The sequence below is a fragment of the Taudactylus pleione genome, unplaced genomic scaffold, assembly GCF_031769625.1.
Source record: "Taudactylus pleione unplaced genomic scaffold, aTauple2 ptg001915l, whole genome shotgun sequence".
Lineage (NCBI taxonomy): Eukaryota > Metazoa > Chordata > Amphibia > Anura > Myobatrachidae > Taudactylus > Taudactylus pleione.
The window spans coordinates 566,585-586,314 of NW_028286312.1; the positions used below are offsets into that span (position 1 = coordinate 566,585).

General features: G+C 44.7%; 1 protein-coding gene across 1 annotated transcript in view; it reads right to left on the reverse strand.

Moving 5' to 3' along the window:
- LIFR (LIF receptor subunit alpha) overlaps nucleotides 1-19,730 on the reverse strand; it is a 97,803-nt gene that overhangs the window by 39,160 nt on the left and 38,913 nt on the right. Inside the window, exons 2-4 of the mRNA XM_088465217.1 lie at nucleotides 9,885-10,041; nucleotides 847-964; nucleotides 196-344 (exon numbers count right to left, since the gene is read on the reverse strand). Coding sequence (XP_088321343.1) covers nucleotides 196-344; nucleotides 847-964; nucleotides 9,885-9,963 — 346 coding nt within the window. The 5' untranslated portion in view covers nucleotides 9,964-10,041. The remainder of the gene's footprint in view (nucleotides 1-195; nucleotides 345-846; nucleotides 965-9,884; nucleotides 10,042-19,730) is intronic.

The following is a 19,730-nucleotide window of genomic DNA, read 5'->3' on the forward strand; positions in this document are numbered from 1 at the left end:
GCTTTTGATTTCTAGATCATTGCACCCTTCCCTGAAACAGTGTGTCCCATCTAAATGATCATCATGGTCAGGATGCTGATGCTGTATATCCGATTATGTGGCAGGTATGAAACATGCAGATGTACATAGATATATCATGTCAACAGAATGGGAGGGATGGAAAGGGAGGGGGGGGCTTGGAGCTGGACGACTTACTAATATCTTCCATGGTCATCTTTAAGTGTTTTTGCGGCTGCCCCGGAACATTTTTGGCTGTTATGGTTACATCTATTAGTCCAAACATGACAAATTGAACTTCTATCTTGTTGATTTTTGTTTCAAAATGCTCATTTTTATCCGCAGACCTGTATTAAGGAAACAAGAAAACATCGGCAACATTGGCATATGAGCAAAATTTTTAAATATTCAAAAAAAACCCTTTAAACTGGTCTTCTGGCATCTTAGGGTACAAATTTATGCAGTGTGCAACAACCTAAAGCTAAACTATCACTTTTTATATTCTCCGAAAGATATATATTTTTGTAGTGACACTTTGGAAAAAAGTTGAGGCCTTAAGGAGACTCACTGTACTTTTAAAATTAATGTTTTATTTTTTGGGGGGTTCATTAAAAAGGTTAAATATAGTATTTTTTTTCCCAAGAGAGGACAGATAGGCCAGTTACGGAACAAAAACAATTATAAATGCAATGAAAATTGTAATTTTAAGTTTTTAAATATTTAATTCCATTGTCCTCCGTACAATTTTTTTGAGACTATAGACAGAAGTGTAGAATAATGAATGTCCTCATACTGGGAAAAGGGTACAGAGGTAAAAGGTATTACATAAAAACCAAGTACAATTCTTACCTATAATTAACGTCATAGACTAGATCAGGCCCAACAGAGTCTGGGGTGTCCCAGCGGCAGATCATGTTGTCTAAATCATGTGTGACACAATTTAGGTTCTGAAAGAACGCTGCAGAAACTAAAACACAAATCAGAAGGAGAGGACATACATCAACATAGCCAAGAAGAGTCACAGAAAAGGTCAAAGTTACTGCAACCACCAGTGTTTGTACAGGTATACTATACTGAAAAAAAGAGTTGCATTATTGTAAAAGAAAAAAAAAAAAATCTAAAAAGAGAAAAACACAAATGCATAAAAAAACCACAACAGATTTGTGCTCGTGCACAACCATAATATTCTTTATAGCTTAAAAAAACTATTCTATTATGGAAAATGTGTTGCCGAATCTTTTGCAACTTTGTTTGACTGTTCCACTATACCATTTAGAAATGTGTAAAACTAAATTTTATTTGAAATATTTATATTCATATGTTGAATGTTTTTACGAGGGGATTTCCAGTAGGACAGACTTTGAAACACACGCTCTATACTACAGTAAATATATCATTTCATACCCCATAAATTAATTCCTGGGGATTTTATATATTGAACAGGGCTTTAAGACCTGTCTCCATACACTTCAGCAAAAAAAAGTAATATGGAATATGATCATATTTAGAACTTGATTTGATATAAGGGCCATGTAAGACGAATATTAAAAAGAAAAAAAAAAAAAATTGTCGTGGCAGGTGGCTTCCAGAGCAGATTCAAAAATAAAGAACAACAATAAAAAAAGTTCAAAAATAACAGGATTTTGGTACTTACCGATAAATCCCTTTCTCCGATTCCACAGGGGACACTGGAGTTCAAGACAGTGGGGTATAGACGGTGGTAGAGTAGAGCCTGGCACTTTAAATAATTTAGAAGTGTGACTGGCTCCTCCCCCTCTATGCCCCATCAGCCCCAGTTTAAGAACTGAGCCCGAGAGGAGACGGAGGACAATAGAAGACCAGGAGAAGGAGAAAGTCCACAGAACGGAACAAGACCGACTGAAGGAGAACAGAGGACCACTGCAGGGAACACATGCAGTCACACAACCATATAAGGACCCAACAAAATGGCATGTACGCAGCGCTGGGCGGGCGTCCAGTGTCCCCTGTGGAATCGGAGAAAGGGATTTATCGGTAAGTACCAAAATCCTGTTTTCTCCTTCATCCACTAGGGGACACTGGAGTTCAAGACAGTGGGGACGTCCCAAAGCCAACCTCCCGGGTGGGAAGCGCGGAGAACTTGCAGACCCTTCAGCCAAATGAAACAACAGGAACCTCCCAGAACCGGAGGCCCAACGGAAGGCAAGAGCCGAGGATCAAGTGTCGTAGAGCATAGGAGACAATTAGAACTCCTTGCTGAACAGTCACAGAAATTCCACAACTTACAACGTAAATCGAATTGAATAAAGCAGCTAGTGAGAAAACATTTGCAGATGAGAAGCATCAGAACACTGTAAACTCATCGGAAAACAGACCAAGCCGGACCGTTGGGAGCAGAGAACCCCAACCAGAATCCATAGGAGAAGGGCAGTAACCCAAGAACAAAACTCGAGAAAACCGTACCAGATTCGGAAACCGTAAGCTGCCAAAGTTGCAGACAGCAGAATCCCAGCACTGCTGGACATAACTCATATAGATATAAGTGTAACGATACCAATCTACAGATACAAAGCTGATCCTGTCCACAGACTCCTAACAAAGAGTATACAGGGAGCCAAAAGGCAAGACCGAACAGTCACCATGAAACAGTCTTGAGGTCCAACTACTACAAGGTTCTTAACCAACAAAAGGGCTAGACCATAGAAGTCTAAAACGAGTGGAGATCCCACTGGGAATGAGGCAGAGGCGGCTTCGAGAAGATTGAGACTACCATCCCTTCAGAGGGTCAGACAGTAGTACAACCCAATCTGGAAACAGAGGGATAAGCAGCAACTGAAACCCTGTAGTAGAAAAGAAACCACATCAACAAACCCTAAACAACAGACCTCTTCCAACAAGATGGAAGTGCGTAGTCAGTACCAACTGCTGGCCCAAACATAGTCTGAAACAACCAGGACACCCTAGCAGTTAAAGAGCACGGATGCAACAGCCAGCCAGGGAGCGCTACCAATATAGGGAAGCATCCCATACAGCAAGGCTAGAGCACTTCAGACAACCATGAAGGTACCCGTCAGGTACTTGTCAATGTGATGAAATAGCAACAGATGCTGAACGGAAAAACCCACCAGGCCCCCTGCGTGGAACATAGTGACTGTCTCACTTTAATAGAAAGATGTGCAATTCAGTCCATAATCCCAACAGATTCTAGTAGAATAGTGTAACTAAGCTCAATGTTGGAACAATGTACCCACACACCAGGAAAGCTCTAAAACGTAGAGCCAACTGATTAAAAGAGCGGACGGCTAGGGTGCGTAAGGGAGAATAACGGCTATGTAATGTCAGGTTGCCTGAAATAGGAGCCTCTTCCAAGGCATTTAGTGGAGTAAGCCCGCTTACCTGTGAGCGACCAGAAGCCCTCTGGACGCTATGTAGAATGTCACTGACCTTTTCCATCTCACAGCAACCAGCCACGTCAGGTATAGAGTGTAGCTTCAGTAGGTTAAGACCAATGCTCTACAGCACAGACTTTAGTCTGGCGATGTTGCAGTAGAAAATACTGTAGAAAACTAGCAAAAGGTTAGTGGAGACAAGAAGGTTGTACAACAGGACTCTATACCGGAGCGTGTTCCATAAGGGATGTTTATCCATATAGAATCATACATATAACCCAAAATTGGTCTGCTAGCATAACATCCTTACATTAACACTGATAATGGTGAAGTGCGTATTACGCCCACCAAACTAATACAATCCAGGCCTGAACCCTGCCTATATCGGCGGGTGGCCCTGGGCCTTCATGTAAATTAACTAAGTAAGCCTGGAGGAAGGTAGAGAACCTGGATTCTTTATAAACTGATAGGAAATGTACGTAGGGGCCCTTCAGAAACTCATTTTATTGAGATATGCGACATGACAATAATATGGAGTACCGGAATCTATGCTGAGACAGGTACCTGTACATAGAATGCATTAGTTATCCCAAGTAAAGAAGGGATATATCTGTAGTGATAACCCCAGTTAGGGTTAAAAAACAGGATTTCCCAATTATTAAGAAATATTCATAAACATAGTTGCATGAAAAGGCAAACTCTTTGAAAGGAAGAGTTAATGCCAACATAGTAAGTTTACTTTTCAGACTCCTGGACCAGGAGATCAGCATGCTATATATATATATATAATATATATCCTGCATTCCTGGTGTCAAATCAGTTCACTACCAAGTGCGCCACTGGAGTGTAGATGTAAATAATAATAGGTCCCCCGAAAAGGGGCGCCATAGCCTGACAGAAACAGAACTATAACCCCTCGAGTACATATCGTTATTACATGTGTGTAGATACAAGAAGGCCCCAGGACCTGTATCAGGTCCATACTAGAAGCAATGCCTTAGGAAATTGTGACTATCCCTATGTAAGCTGCAGAACATGACTTGTCTATAGAGCCACAATTTAATATATACTGATATAGCCTACAGCTTCTGGTAATCTCAGGCAGCTTCCCATCTGTGACATTATAGGTAACCTAATGATTGTGAAAGTATAGGCATACTTAGATAGAGAGATAGATAGATAGATAGATAGATAGATACACACACACATATATATATATATATATATATATATATATATATATATATATATACACACACATACATACAAACATATCCATCCATACAGATATGTACACACTTAGGAAGAGATAGTGTAAAGCGGAGTTCTTGTGCCAACTACCGCGTCAGGAGTGCTAGGTATCAGATATAAAACTAATAACAGATCCTACCCCTGCTTATGAGGATAAGAAGTGATACATATATATATCCACATATGCTTACTCGTACCTACTACAAGATTAGCAAGGGACAATAATTTTTTATTTTTAATATAACATGAGCATAGTTAGAGCCGTGGAAGAGACTGAGCCTCAGGACAAAATTCATTCCAGACATGTATATGTTCTAAAGCAGGGCTTAGTATAAAATACAAATATATTACCTACATACATACATACATACATACATACATACATACATGTGGCTACTTCCAAGCAGGGAGACTGCTCATGTGCCGCGTGTGGCCGTCATTCTGCTACGGCGTAGGATATGTTAGCAGCACACTGTCCCAGACTGGTTTCAATCCTGGGACCCTTCTGTTACTGGTGTACCTGCCTATCAGGTGAGCCATTTTAGCTCCAGATGCACCAGGTTTTAGAAGTGGGAATGCAAAGACAACCTCAGTGCTGTGAGGCAGCAATGCCAACCACTGCCCCGGCAGTGCGTCACTAACGTATTCTTGTGCGTGCTGTCAAGGGAGCACATAAGATATAAATCTATATAGATGCACATATGCATACCTTTTAAGGGAAGCGCAGAAGGCTGGTTGGAGGTTTTAAAACCAGCTTATAATATAGTATATGTGCTGCCACATATATGTATGTTCATCTAGGCAGGGTAACTAGTGTACCATAAGGTAGCCTTCACAGGCTATGATAAATAAATTTCCTCAGATGGGACTAGAACCCACTGTGTATGGCTCACCATTCCGCTGCATTAGCTGGTTGAGCTATTCAAGCTCATTCCGCGTGCGGAGTGCGCGCCAACCGGAGAGCAAGTCCAGAAGTCAGCTAGGTGCCCTTTGTTATAGATCCAAGGGGATGCTTGACAGGCGTAATACCTGGCGCTGCATAATGTGGCTCCTCCCCTTCAAATGGCGGGACCATGTCACGTCAGCACAGCGCTTTTAGTCGGAATTGTATATTTGGCGCAGAATAAAATTACCGAGAGCCGCGCCACTAGCTACAGTGCAGAGCGCGTCCTCGGGAAGCTCACCCTCATGTGAGGCAGAGGAGAAACACAATACTATGTCACTGCTGGAGTGCAGGATGCACCACACATAGGTCGCTTTCCTTATATAACTAAAGGAAAGCCTTACTGGGAATTGGCCGCTGAACGCTATGGTTGCACAGCGCTGTTCTTGGAGCAAGGGAAGGGGGGGGGGGAGGGACAGGGGATGGACACCACGGCCTCTCCTCCTATGATAATCTTGCTTCACAAGAGTGACAGTGTGGCAGCACCGCCTGTCACAAATCCCCATTAAAATAACACCTCCGCTACTAGACAGGAGAGGAGCAATATGCAGCTTTGCAGGGCGGGAGACCCGAATACAGCCGGTTTCAGCTGCGGCGGGCTCCGCTGAGTCGGAGGCTGTATAAGGCTTTTCCTTTTAAGAGGGAAACCTGTATAAATGGTTCCACCTGACTAGCACCGACTGAAACAAGCTGCCCCCTCAACAGAACCACATAAGCGGAGATCCTGAATCGCTCAGCATGCGCAACCGCGCGAGGATGGGGGAGGGTGCAGCAATAGCTGGACATCACCAGCAGTGCAGCAGGTGTACACTGAACTAAACGGCGTTTATGCAGGTAGTTGCTACTGCTCTTGCAGGCACTGGTCCGCGCTGTATTTCATCACTGAGCCTCTCGCGGTGGATGCAGCCTCTTTGTGGGCCCAGACCTCTCCCTGCTATGGAGAAGGGAGGCGCGCTGCTCTCCCAGGCAGAGCATGGCCGTCGGAGCTAAGCCCCGCCCCTTTACCGCCGGGAACAGAGTCCCCGTCACAGGCTCTATCCGTTATAGGGCTGCTCTGTAAGGAGCCGCAATAGAGGCCGAGCTGCCCCCTCATAACACTGCCTGTCTACTGCAGGGAGAGGGGAGATCGCTCCCCATCCGTCAGTACAGCGCCTGTAAATAACAGCCGCGGCAAGGCACCGCGCTGTCACAAATGCGGGATAGCTGTGTTCCTACACGGAGACTGCAGGGATGCTGTTACCGCTCTCCTCATAGAGGGGGATGTCGGCTCGGACGCGCGACTCTATGCGCGGTAGCTCCGCCCCCTAGTTAGCTCTGGCATATCCTATGCCGGGCATAGAACGGGGAACTTCTAAAATAAGGACCCAGTTGGAGCATTAGCATGCTGAGCTGTTTAGTTCAGCTATATGGGGGCGGAGGGGCAGCAGATCTACCTCAGTCCCTCGCTAGTCGGGGGAAGAGATTATACTTACCACTGCTGGCATCAGGGCTGCGGCTAAGCATATGGAAGCACGGACACAGCTTCTATAATAAGCTGTGGCGTGTCCCTCCCTGAGCTACTGCCAGGATGCCTGGGACCCGGACACACACTCTTTATTAGTGGTGGCGGGTCTCCTGATGCCTCCATGTAGCAGGCTGACAGATGCAGTTCTCTGTCAGCCTGTCCTCAATGCTTTGTGAAAGCTATAAAATAAAATAAAGTGAAAATAAGATAAAATTACTAAGTGTGGGCTGGAGCTCAGCCCTATGTGACCGGCTCTCTCGGGCACATTCTTAAAACTGGGGCTGATGGGGCATAGAGGGGGAGGAGCCAGTCACACTTCTACATTATTTAAAGTGCCAGGCTCTACTCTACCACCATCTATACCCCACTGTCTTGAACTCCAGTGTCCCCTAGTGGATGAAGGAGAAAAAATAAATATTAACACACTAGCTGAAGTACCCAGCGTTGCCCAGGTTTAAATCTTCAAGTTATTAAGATTTATTATGTGATGTCGTCCAAATCCATCCAGTGGAAGGCCCTGAACAGGCTTCCTGGGTCAAAGTTCTGCCTGGCGCACTCCGCCATGAGGTCCAACCGGGACCCCAACTACTCCATTATGCACCCCAGACCAATTGCCACCACCCTGTGAAGTTTTCATCCAAATCCATCCAGTGGAAGGCCTTGAACAGGCTTCCTGGGTCAAAGTTCTGTCCAGCGTACACCAAAGGGTGATCCGACTGGGACCTCAACACCCTAGTATGTCTTCTGATACCCAATTTTACCACTCTCTTAAGTTTTCGTCCAAATCCATCCAGTGGAAGGCTCAGAACAGGCTCCCAGGGTCAAAGTTCTGCCCAGCCTATACCAATGGGAGGTCCGACGTGGGCCCTAACCCCCCTAAAATCTGGTCAGGATCCAACTGGACCACCTTGCATTGGTTTCATCCCAATTGGTGCAGGGGTGTCCGAACGCATAACAAACAAACAAACAAGTAGGCCAATGTATTTTATATATTATATATTATATATATATATATATATATATATATATATATATATATATATATATATATATATATATATATATATATATATATGATTTACAGTAAGAAACAAAATCTTTATTTTAATAAAGCATTTTTTCTTTTTTTCCCTCGCATCAGCTTGAGATAGCATAGGAGGACAGCCAGCAGTACAGGTACCACCGCCTGCTGACGTTCTTACATATGCTGTGCATGGGCAAGCTATGGTACCAGGGCTCCGGCAGTGGCCGCCGATGGGGCTTGATTAATAGGCAGAAAGCCTAGTGATACTCCGCTGCCTTGGTTATTATAGCATGCAGCAATAAAAGTTACCGCTTCACTGGGCCTGTCTCTGCCAATACCGTGCCTGTACAGTGGAACTGAAATCCCAGATTTGGTCTTTTAATTCCACCAATTTAAAAAGAAAGACAAAAAAATATTTCTAATTTCTGTAACATTATGGTCATCCATCCTTACATGGCAAAAACAAAATAAGTATTGCAGTGATACATGTACCACCGTGTTGCTTATTACAACCACGTTGCTTGTTACAAATGTTCAGATTTGTAGTCGCCGAAATCACCCGTAAATATGACTTTTCACTCTTTCACATATATACACCAAATGGATTATGTAATAGGTTCCGATATTATGGAACTGGAGGGATTTCAATGAGATTGCCGCTAATTTGACAGTTGCAATCAGTTGTAAGGCTGAATCAGCCTTACAATCGGTTAGCGCTATAAACTTAGTGTCCATCGTGCTGAAATCCCGCCGGTTCCACAAATTTAGAGCCTATTACCATAAACCCCCCCCTCCCCTAATCATTCAGCTGTAAGACTTTTAGAAAAGAAGAAAATATTATCAATAATATTTCATTAATCCAACTTATGTTAGTACATATACAAAAATGTGCAGACACTGGGAAAAATATACAAGCAATACATTGTTCAATATACTAGAACAGCTATTACTGTAGGCTTTGCTGCAGCATATCATCTGCATCATGGGGATTTAGGTGTTTTTGGGTTTTTTTTTGGAACATCACGTAATAGTTATTGTATTTTAGTGGTTTTCGCCTGCTATTATGCTCTCCACTTTCCCAATCACACATTTGCATTAACCACTGCAAATTGTATTAATGGCTATTATACTTGCATAACTCTGCCCTTAACAAAGGAAGGACCTGGAGGAGAGTGCTTCTCTCTTCCTGTGATCCTATTAAGACAGAGAACAGCTGCTCACATCAACAGTCGTCTACTTACCAGCCGTGTATGAGAAAGTCACAGCGCAGTCTACGGATGTGGCCGCATCTAGCGAGCTTACTTTTACTGCGCATGTGCCCTTCAGCTGCGTAAACACGTTTTTGCGATCGTATGCAGTCTCCTACAAATCTAAAGAGTATCTGTGCGGGACACTAAAAGATTGTTTCCGAGTGGCAACTGGGCAACAACAATGCCAGCGCGCGTAAGACAACATTCTGGTGGGTGTTGCGGGCGTTAATGCAAAGTATTCCGAGTCGTGCTTGTGCACTCTATACGCCATAGTCAGAGGGTTCTCTTGCTCCCAGCATGGGCTAGGTGTAAGTGCGGGACGATAACGATGGCGGTTACTCTCGTGCACGGAAAAAGTGGGGTGATGCGATCGAATAGTGCGCATGAATTAGGACATAAGCACATCAGCAATCCACATGCATTCAGAATGGCTCCGACTCAGGCCCACCAAAAGGACCACAAACTAAAAACCCTGCCCAAACCCATTAGGGTCTCTCCACAATCTGTGACCTCAGAGCGGAAGGTTACAATACGGACAAATACTCACCGGCTGTCTGGCTGCGGACATGGTTTAGCCAACAGAAGGCAACAGAAAGGAAACTAATCAGAATCGGCTTATCCCACATTCTCCTGCTGACCCTCAGGTACCTGATCCCTCAGAGGTTATGTTATCATCTGCATCTCTCTCATCAAGCCAGAGAATCCTGCAGCAAGAAATATAGGGACAGTCAGTTATGTTGTACAGTTACCATAGGGACAGATATAAGCGCAACGCAAGCAGCAAAGGTGTAACCATCCTATGTAACGGTCGTAGTCAGGTCCCATAGGGTGTACACCATGCCCCTTCCCTGTAACACATTACCCCACCCCCTATACTCCACAACACATTTGCCCACTCGCCCCTGACTGTAACAGCAGCCTGGCAAGGAATTCCCCCCACCCAATGGCAGATCCAGAACAATAATGACTGGAGAGGCGTCATAATACAAATAATTACCCGACTTCTTTCTAAAAAGACCAGATTATATTTATATATACATATATATATATATATATATATATTATACACACACACACAAATCCACAAAATAAAGCACAAATCAAATATATGACATTTGTGTATAAAAATTACTCACCAACCGTTGTGCGTAACTACCTGGGACTGGGATGGTGGGTGCATCAGTATTATCAACTGTAGTCAGTGGAAAATAGCTAAGTCACAATGCAAACCTAGGTAAAGGTCTATGGGCCTGCTTCAGAGCTGTACATTTATGCAGTTATTTCTGCAGGTGGCCGACGTTTTTATTACAGCTCATGCGTCCAAGACACACAGCGTCCAAGTGCCTCTGTGACGTCGCTGGCGGAGAGGATTTGTATGCAGAGTTGTTGTGGGTGGTACCGGAGGGGTGGTTACGCGAGCGCTTGGATTTGCAAAGCCACAGGTGGACATCAATACATCTCTCGGCGGCTACAACATATTTTCGCACAGCAGCTGCATAAAATGTCACAGTTGCGACGGGATTAGCGTACAACTTTGAATAAGACCATTTGTTAACAATTAAAAAAATATTTTTTGTGGCTAAAGGGAATTGAAACAAGTGGCCACCAAATACTCCTGCCCCCACCTCATATCAGCACATCCTTGGTTGACGCAATTAGTAGGCAACTAAGCCATGGTCATGATGCCTGGATCCAGTGACTAGATGCCATGGCGCCATAGCGCAGGGTTGCATAAAATCGGATTAAAAAAAAAAAATCTAAAACGGATTTTTGATTTAAATAGGATTTTTTATTAAATTTTTTTTTAGATAAACGTTTAAAATTTTAAATATTTTACTTTAAAAAATGTTTTAATAAATCCTATTTAAATCAAATAAATCTGATTTTGATTATTTTTTTTTTTAAATAATCTTATTTTTATGCAACCCAGGCATGGGTTAGGTTGGCGTCTGTTGCTGCCCACAAATGCTATGATATCTGCAGTGACATTAGACAACTGCCTGATACCACGTAAGGCCTGTGGTTTTAAAAGGAGCTCATATCTGATGGAAGCGTATAGGGGTCATTACTACTGTATGTTTTAGCCAAAGCAGTTGGAGGATTATGACAGCAGACATGTTATCACACTGGATCTTGTACAATTTGGTTACCAACATACAGACAGACGTGTCCTTACATATCTTTGTTGCAGTCATGCTAAAAATCCCTCTCAGCGTACCATGTCCCACGAGACTCTGCTAGCGACGGGCGACTTTTTTGCCGAAAATGCATCATTAAGTCGCAAATGTGATGCAACTACGATGCACCAGCAGACTGTGCTGATTCATTTGATATACAACACTTGTATATCTGTATGCACTGGAGTCTCTCAGCCTGTATACAAAATGCTACAATGTAGCGGCCGCTGCTTTTTTCATTCCAAGTTCCGTTGTGCTTCATATACATGCTCAGGTGCACACAGATATACACGTCACATAGCAAATGAATCAGCACAGTCTGATGGTGCGTCCTAGTCACAGCACATTAGCACGGGACCTGGCGGCTCACTCACGTCAGGCAAGTGGCGCAGCGTAGGCGTATTGAGGCTAGCTGTATGGAGGACACATCTGTATGCAAACACTCTCCTCCCAAACCTGTATTATTTCTGGCCATAATAAGTATGTAGGACAGAAATGTGAATGTTTTAGTAAGTGAGCTATACTAACGTTCATGGAACAGGTAAGACAATACAGCTTTTTCTCCACTATCACATATGAAAATATATTTCTAACGCCTTGCTTCAGTATCAACACCAGTACCTAGGACAGCCATATTCTTACATTTAAATAAATTCATCCATAAATTCTATCATGATTTAAGGTCTGGGCTCTATGAGTGATAAATTAGACCATAGGTTCCCAAACGTGACCCTCAATAAAATAAAATAAAATAATACTGCACATAATGTATGTATGTATGTGATGATCAGCTGTACTCAACTTAAAAAAAAGAAATAAATAAGGGTGATCATGAACCATGAGTAACTGGGGATAAATATATATATATATATATATATATATACATATATATATATATATACACACACACACACACACACACACACAATGTATATCTGACATCACGTGTCTTAAATGCACTGCGTAAGCAAAATGTTTTCCAATATGACTTATTTTGTATAGAGAGACATCCATAATGAAGGCAATCAATCTAAACTGTCAGAACAGATTTCAAAACGTAACATTATACCCTGGAGCAGTGCACTTCTTGCCTCTGCTATGCCTTGAAATGAGTTGTTATTTCAATAAGTACTGGCATGTACACTGCTGATAAAATGCCAGTAACAATCTGTGTGGGACTAGACCTCTCTCAGGAGCGAATGTATAGTTTTTAGTGGATGTGCAAGATCAAGACTCCACGTTTCATAGCCTACCCATGGCGGGTTGGGCGTAAGTGGTCAGGTGGGTCTGGGGGAAAAGTCCCTTCAACCAAGCTTAGCCCACAGGATGCCTGTTCCTACATTGTATAAATCTGGCAATCTACCAGACTACTGCCGTCACAAAGTGCCATGTTGCTATGATTAAGAGCTGACTGAAGTTTGAAACATTTCAGACAGATGCCTCGATCCCTCTGTTTGCTTTTAAAGTCTCCAAAAATAGTAAAGTTGTAATTAATTTCTGGCAGTGGTTCCGTGGGCTGTTCACCATCTGGTTATTCAGATGTCCCTGTACATATACATGCATGTGTGCTTCCATATCTGCATAGGACATCAGTATGGGTGCACGTTTATGAAAATCTATATGTAGTTTATGCAGCTAATCTTAGGGTGGGTTATGATGGTCTAGAGGATCCAGGTAAGATAGGTGCCCTGTCCAGGGCAGCAAATAACATGTCTCCCAACTAGCCCGATTTAAGGGGAGCGTCCCTACTCGCTGGAAGTTGGGTGGTAGATGGTGAACAGGCGCCACGGGGACCAATCTCTGGTCCCTACTGCAATGGGTGGTTTTAACAGAGGGGAAATGTGTTAAATGTTCCTACTGCACCCTAATGCATAACCCTCAACTTTCCCAATTTAGGTGGGACAGTGACTATATGATGGTTCTGTACGGTCATCCTGGTTGGCACAGCTTTGAAATACTGTAGGTGTCTGAATGTTGGCAGGTATGTTCCATGTATAGCAGAGCATCTATGCCACAGGTAATGAAAGGGTGTTTGGGTGGGGAGGGGCAGGTGCAACATAGATCTTCAAAAGTTAATAGTCATCAGGGTATCTCCCATAGTAACGTGTTCATTCCCCTTGTCCTGATTCTCTGAGCTTTAACGTAGCGAGGTATGCAGAAATAAAACAGCCACACACACAGACATTTCCCGATTTGGCTATTTCCAATGTTGGAAGGTTTGCAAGTAATCACACTCACTTCAGGTATAAATAAGAGCATTAGTGCTACAGAGCGTATTAGAGCTACACAGAGTGTAATGCTATGTTCTCAGAAAGAAGTCTCTTCCAGTTTCTCTTTCTGTGCAATGGAGCGGGCTTTTCACAGGTATACCGGCTCAGATGACACCATCAACAGTTTATCTTCTTATAGCCCAAAGTTATACAACTTACACAAATAGGCATGCTCTGTTACATGTCACACACAGCTTCAAGCCACAGATGAGTCATTTAGGATATCTTTTAGTTGTTTGCAAACAATGTGATAATCAGGTTCTAAGCAATGTCTCCCTAATAAATATATTAAAGTGTAACTTCTGCTAACTGGGGTGAATAAAAGTGGAGACCCTTTCCTGCAAAGTAAGGTGTGTTGTATGCTTATGTGCCCCGGGGAGCCTGCTAGTCTATGGCGGGTCATTTACAATTCAGTGTAAAAATTGGCTGTTTGCGTATTAGCAGATGCGCTCCTGCGTCTGCACACGTTATCATCACATATTACACAGAAATGTTCAGGGAATATTTATCCATGCGCATAAGTCCCTGCCCCATTGGAGCTTACAGTCTAAAGGGCCCCATACATCAGCGACGGATTGCCGCGATCCTGCAACCCGGTATTGCAGGATAGCAGAAATCCAACATGTTGGATTTCCCATATATGACGATCGCGAACAAAAAATATCGTAATCGTCAAATCGGGGACATATAACATGTAAAATTTCAGCGATCCTGCGACGGATCACTGAACATCGCTAGTGGCCGGTCGGCATTTCCGACCGGCGGATCTGCATTTCTGATCGCATCGCGACGATCTGTCGCTACCTTAAATTCCCTATCACATAAACATATACTAGGGTCCACTGTCTGGACAGCAGAAAATGACCCTGCCAGCATGTTGTTCAATTGTAGGAAGCAACTTAAAGGCCTGATTCAGCTTGGATCGCAGTTGCTAGTACGTACGCAAACGGCCGATTGTTGTGCACTGCGCATGCATCGCAGTGCGTGTGCCGGCCACTGCGATCACAGTGTCCACACGGACCCATCGCAGAGTGATTGACAGGAAGTGCAGTTTGTGGGTGGCGATGGGAAGGGGCTAGTCAGCGAAACGCAGGCGTGCCAGCGCGTTTGAATGCCTTTGCAGGGGCGTGCATAAATTATCTGTTATGCTGCGGCGGCATAGTGATCGCAATGGATTAGTATGCTATTGCGGTTTAACTGTGTGCATAATCGCTATTGCAATCGTAGTTGCGTTCGTTAGTGAATCAGGCCCTTAGAAAGGAAACACAAACATGAGGGGAAACGTACAAACTCTACTCTGATAGGACACTCGTTGGAATCGACCCCAGCACTCTGCTAACTCGTTACTTTGCTTAAGGACAGAAAATACATTTGGTAATTATTATATATTTACTGCTGGCCACAAACTGGAGCCTAGTGTGTGTATTTATATATTTTAAAGATACGTGTAACTTAAAATAAGATTCGTCACAAAGGGATGTAATTAACCGCCTGCAGGAATTAGCAATACTGCAATTATGCATGAAGAACTTGGAGCTGCTTCTCCCAGACCCTCCAACATGACCCGTTCCATCAGGTACACAATGCTCTGCTCCTGGACTTCCCTCCTAATTTATGATTGCAGTCACCCATGTTGAAACGGGTGTAGTAGGTATTACCGCCGGCCGCGACAGCGGCAGCCCGGCAAGAGTGGAAATCCTGAACGTCAAAAGGTAAGTAACGCTAACCTAATTCTACCCCCTAACCCTAATCCTCCCTTAGGGGTGCCTAAACCTAACTTCCCCCCCAGGTGCCTAACCCTAATCCCCCCTAAGTGCCTAAACCTAACCACCCTTCCCCGTAGCCTAAACCTAAGTCTCTCGAGGAGGGGGGGGTGCCTAACCCTAACCTCCCTCCCGGGGGTGCCTAACCCTAACCCCCCCTTCCCCTAGCCTAAACCTAATCCTCCCAGAGGGGTGCCTAACCTCAAGTCCCTCCGGGAGTCCTAAAACCTAACCCCCGAGGCTGTCCGTGCCCGGCTTACCTTTGTTCGGTATCCCGGGCGTCGGGCTCCCGGAACATGGATAACGACAGGCGTCGAGTTTTCAACGCCTGTCATTAGTACCTTGCCGGGATTAGAGAGTCGGGAAGCCGGCGGTCGGCATTTAGACCGTCGGCTTCCTGATTACATCCCGTTGAAACACCTGTTTCATCAATTACCTAGCTCAACACAGGTGTCTGCAATCATAAATTAGGAGGGAAGTCCAGGAGAACAGCATTGTGTACCTGATGGATCAGGTCATGTTGGAGGGTAGGTCCTCCATGTGCAAGGAGCCCCAATGGCGACACACGTGCCGGTCAAGACATCTGTGCTCTTGCCATGCTCAGTGCATACAGATGTGTCCTTATAGACCTAATACAGTGGTTCTCAAACTTGATCCTCAGAACCCCACACAGGTCACATTTTACAGGTCACCCAGCAGGTGCACAGGTGAATTCATTACTCACTGACACATTTTAAAAGGTTCACAGGTGGAAATAATTATTTCACTTGTGATTCTGTGAGGAGACCTGGAAAACATGCACTGTTTGGGGTTCCTGAGGACAGAGTTTTAGAACCTGTGACCTAATGTAGTCTTCATTCTAGCAACCTGCCGCTGTCAAAACGTGCGCAGCTCCTCTTTCCTGCCTGGGGTGTCACTCCCTGCCCTGTTGCTTGTAGCACACACTGCTCTGAAGTTTATTGCATCACCTGAGTGTGCTAGAAGCCCCGGAGCAGAGAGCGACACCCCAGGCAGGAAAGTGGAACTGCACTTGTTTTGACAGGTGCAGGATGTTAGAATGAAGACTACTATTCTCTTTTTCACCGGTATGCAGTCAGGAAGCCGTTGGTCGTAATGCCGACCGCTGGCTTCCCGACTGTGCAATCCCGACAGGGGACTAATGATAGGCGTCGAAATCCCGACGCCTATATTTATCCCTATGACGGGAGCCCGACGCCCGGCATACCGAACGAAGGGGTGAGGGTTAGGTTAGGGGCTCCCAGGGAGGACTGAGAGGTTGACACCCCCCCCCCCCCCCGGGAAGGTTAGGTATAGGCTGCTGGGACGGAGGGGTTAGGTTTAGGCATTTACAGGGAGGGGGGTTAGGTTTAGGCACCCTTAAGAGAGGGTTGGGGGGGGAGGGTTAGCGATAGTGTATTTACTTACCTTTTGGGATTTTCACTGCTGTCGGTCTTCCGGCGTCGGGATTTGAACCGCCAGACATAGGTCCGGTGGTCATTCATACCGATCCCCTTATCACCATATGGCGTGAGCACTTGGTATAAAATTTGTATAAAGTCTCAGATTAAGCATAACGAAAAGTGTTGGGAGGAATGGCCGCACTTATAGGAACAGACTTGCGACTTAGTCCCACACAGAAGTACGAGTACTGCCCACCAGAGAGCCAATGTACGCTAGCGATGTAGTTTTGTCGCTTTAGTGGTGCAAATAAGATGAACATATTAAGAAGGAAAATACTTGGTGAGATCTGGGGGTTTATTTACTAAGTGTCAGGTTCTAAAATCCAGCGCTTCTGACCGTGTTTAAGGACGATGATTTTCCACGCACAGTTTGGGGCGCCTGCACTCCTCCAATCCTTCAAAAACAGACTCAAGAAACCTCTTTACTCACATAATTCACTAATGTCCCTTTTGTTTGAAAAAAAAACCCAAAAACAAACAAACATACATACAACCGCAAATAAGAACCCCAAAAGAAAAGGGTTATAAGAACCCCAAAAGAAAAGGGTTATAAGAACCCCAAAAAGGTAGAGACGGAAAAGGAATAGTCCAAAGAAACCGTACAGATCCAAGAAAGATATATATGAGTAATAAGTATGGAAGTGCACACCGACATGGATAAAATGGAAAGTGTGATCCCTAGGTGGTAGAAGTGGTGCAAAATATGTGGAGGGAACAGGGTGAGAATTTGAGTGTAAAGCTAGTTACATATTGGGCGATATATCGGTCGTTCAATCATGCGTCCGATATATATCGAGACTGGTTCAGGGGGTGTTTAACCCTGATATGTGTCACCCCGACATACTGCATCAGCTCTGCAGTAAAGCAGATGGGCAATATATCTGCAGATATATTGGACCATCTTGCTGTGTGTGCAGGCAGGCAGCCAACCACCAATACAAATGCTGCAGGGACTGCCGGTGAGTCACATCTAAGGCCCGTATTCAATTTGAGGCGAAAAGCCGGATGACGTCATTTTGCCAGGCGGAAAAGTAATGCCATATTCAATTTGAAAGACTTTCCGCCTCAATGCAATGTAATAGGCAGAGAAGTTTCGCCTATGAATAGCAGGCGGAGAAAAGTGCAGAATTAGGGTTTTGGGGTGCAACATTGCGGGAACCCCCGTGCAGCCTTCAGACAGTCCCGCAAATGTAAACTGCGTCAAATTTAAAAGAAAAAAAAAAAACACTTAAGGACACCCCAAAAAAATCACTTTGAATTTGGGGGAGAAAAAAAAATAAATGTTGCGGGACAAAGTTAAAAACTAGCGAACTACACTCTGGGGGGGTCCCAAAGTATGCCCCATGTGTTTTTTACATTGCAGGGTTTGCGGCTGGTGGAATTTTCACGATTTTATCAACTTAACTTTAGCAACTTTAAAATATGCTGACCCCCATTTTCAAGTACCCCAAAATTTGCTGGGATAAGTTATTTTCTGCAAAAAAACCTCCTGAATACTATTCTGAACCACTTATACAAAAACGCTATTTAGCAGCTCTTTACGCCGTTTAAAAACACCAAATACCTTCAGCAAGCCAAATCGGGGGTAACCATGGCTAACCCCCATGTCAGAGCATCTTTTTGGGTGTGTCATTCTGATTTCCCCAAATCTGACAGGACTTTCCGCTTGTTCAAGTTTCGCCGGGTCCCGTTTTCGTGTACTTTCAAATTGAATACGGGGATACGCGGGAACGCGTGCGATACTTTTCCGCCTGCAAAACACGCGATGTAACCGAAAAGTCTGGGAGGCGGAAAAGTATTGCGGGTCCGTTCAAATTGAATACGGCTCTAAGTTGGGCAGGCAAAATCAAATCCCTGCCCAGTTGTGGTGCCAGCTCGCTCTGTCGGCGGGTCAGCAGAGACATCTGCCTGGTGTGTACCCACTTTAAGAAATACACACAGAATAAAAGGATTGCTGCACCAGCGCCCAAATAATAGCTCTTATGTCAGAAAATGTAATATATTATCTCCTCAGTAATTATTATTCCTGTATTATAAAAAATTAAAAAAGGTACACCAATAATTTACCAGGTACTAGAATCTGACAATGAAGTCTGCCTGTTTGTGCAGGTCTCCAGTTGCTTTACCGGATGTGCGGGAATCTGCAGTGAGAAGGGGGCGAGCGGGCACCTGGTGATGTTAGTAAGCGGAAACAGGAACATATGGCCTGATTCAGAGCCGCACGCAAAAAGCGTGCGCTCGCTCTGAATCAGGGTGGCCGCTTTTCTTTTTAAATCCGCCCCCCTGGCCGCTCGCATAGCTGTGAGTGACCACCCACAGCTTTTGCGAGCGGCCAGGTGATGGTCGCGACCATCGGGCTTGCAACGAGACCCCTGTGGTAGGGTCTCATTCCCGCAAGCCCCAGTGAGCTTCGGCTCTAATAGAGCCAGAAGCTCACCACTGACATCACTCGTGATGTCAGTGGGGCTGCCCCCCAAACGGCAGGCGTTCCTTCGAGAACGCCTGCGTTTGGCCAGCCACCCCCCCTGCCCGCCTCCAAAACGGGGCGAGCGGTCGATCAACATCGACAGCTGCCCCTTTTGGATGCGAACGCCGGAGTGAGTGATTTCTCGCTCGCTCCGGGGCTCGCGTGCGCACTGCCCGGCCATCGACCCGCTTGCGAGCACATAATATAACAGTATGGCCTTAACTCATTATCAGCGACATAAAGTAATGGCCTACAG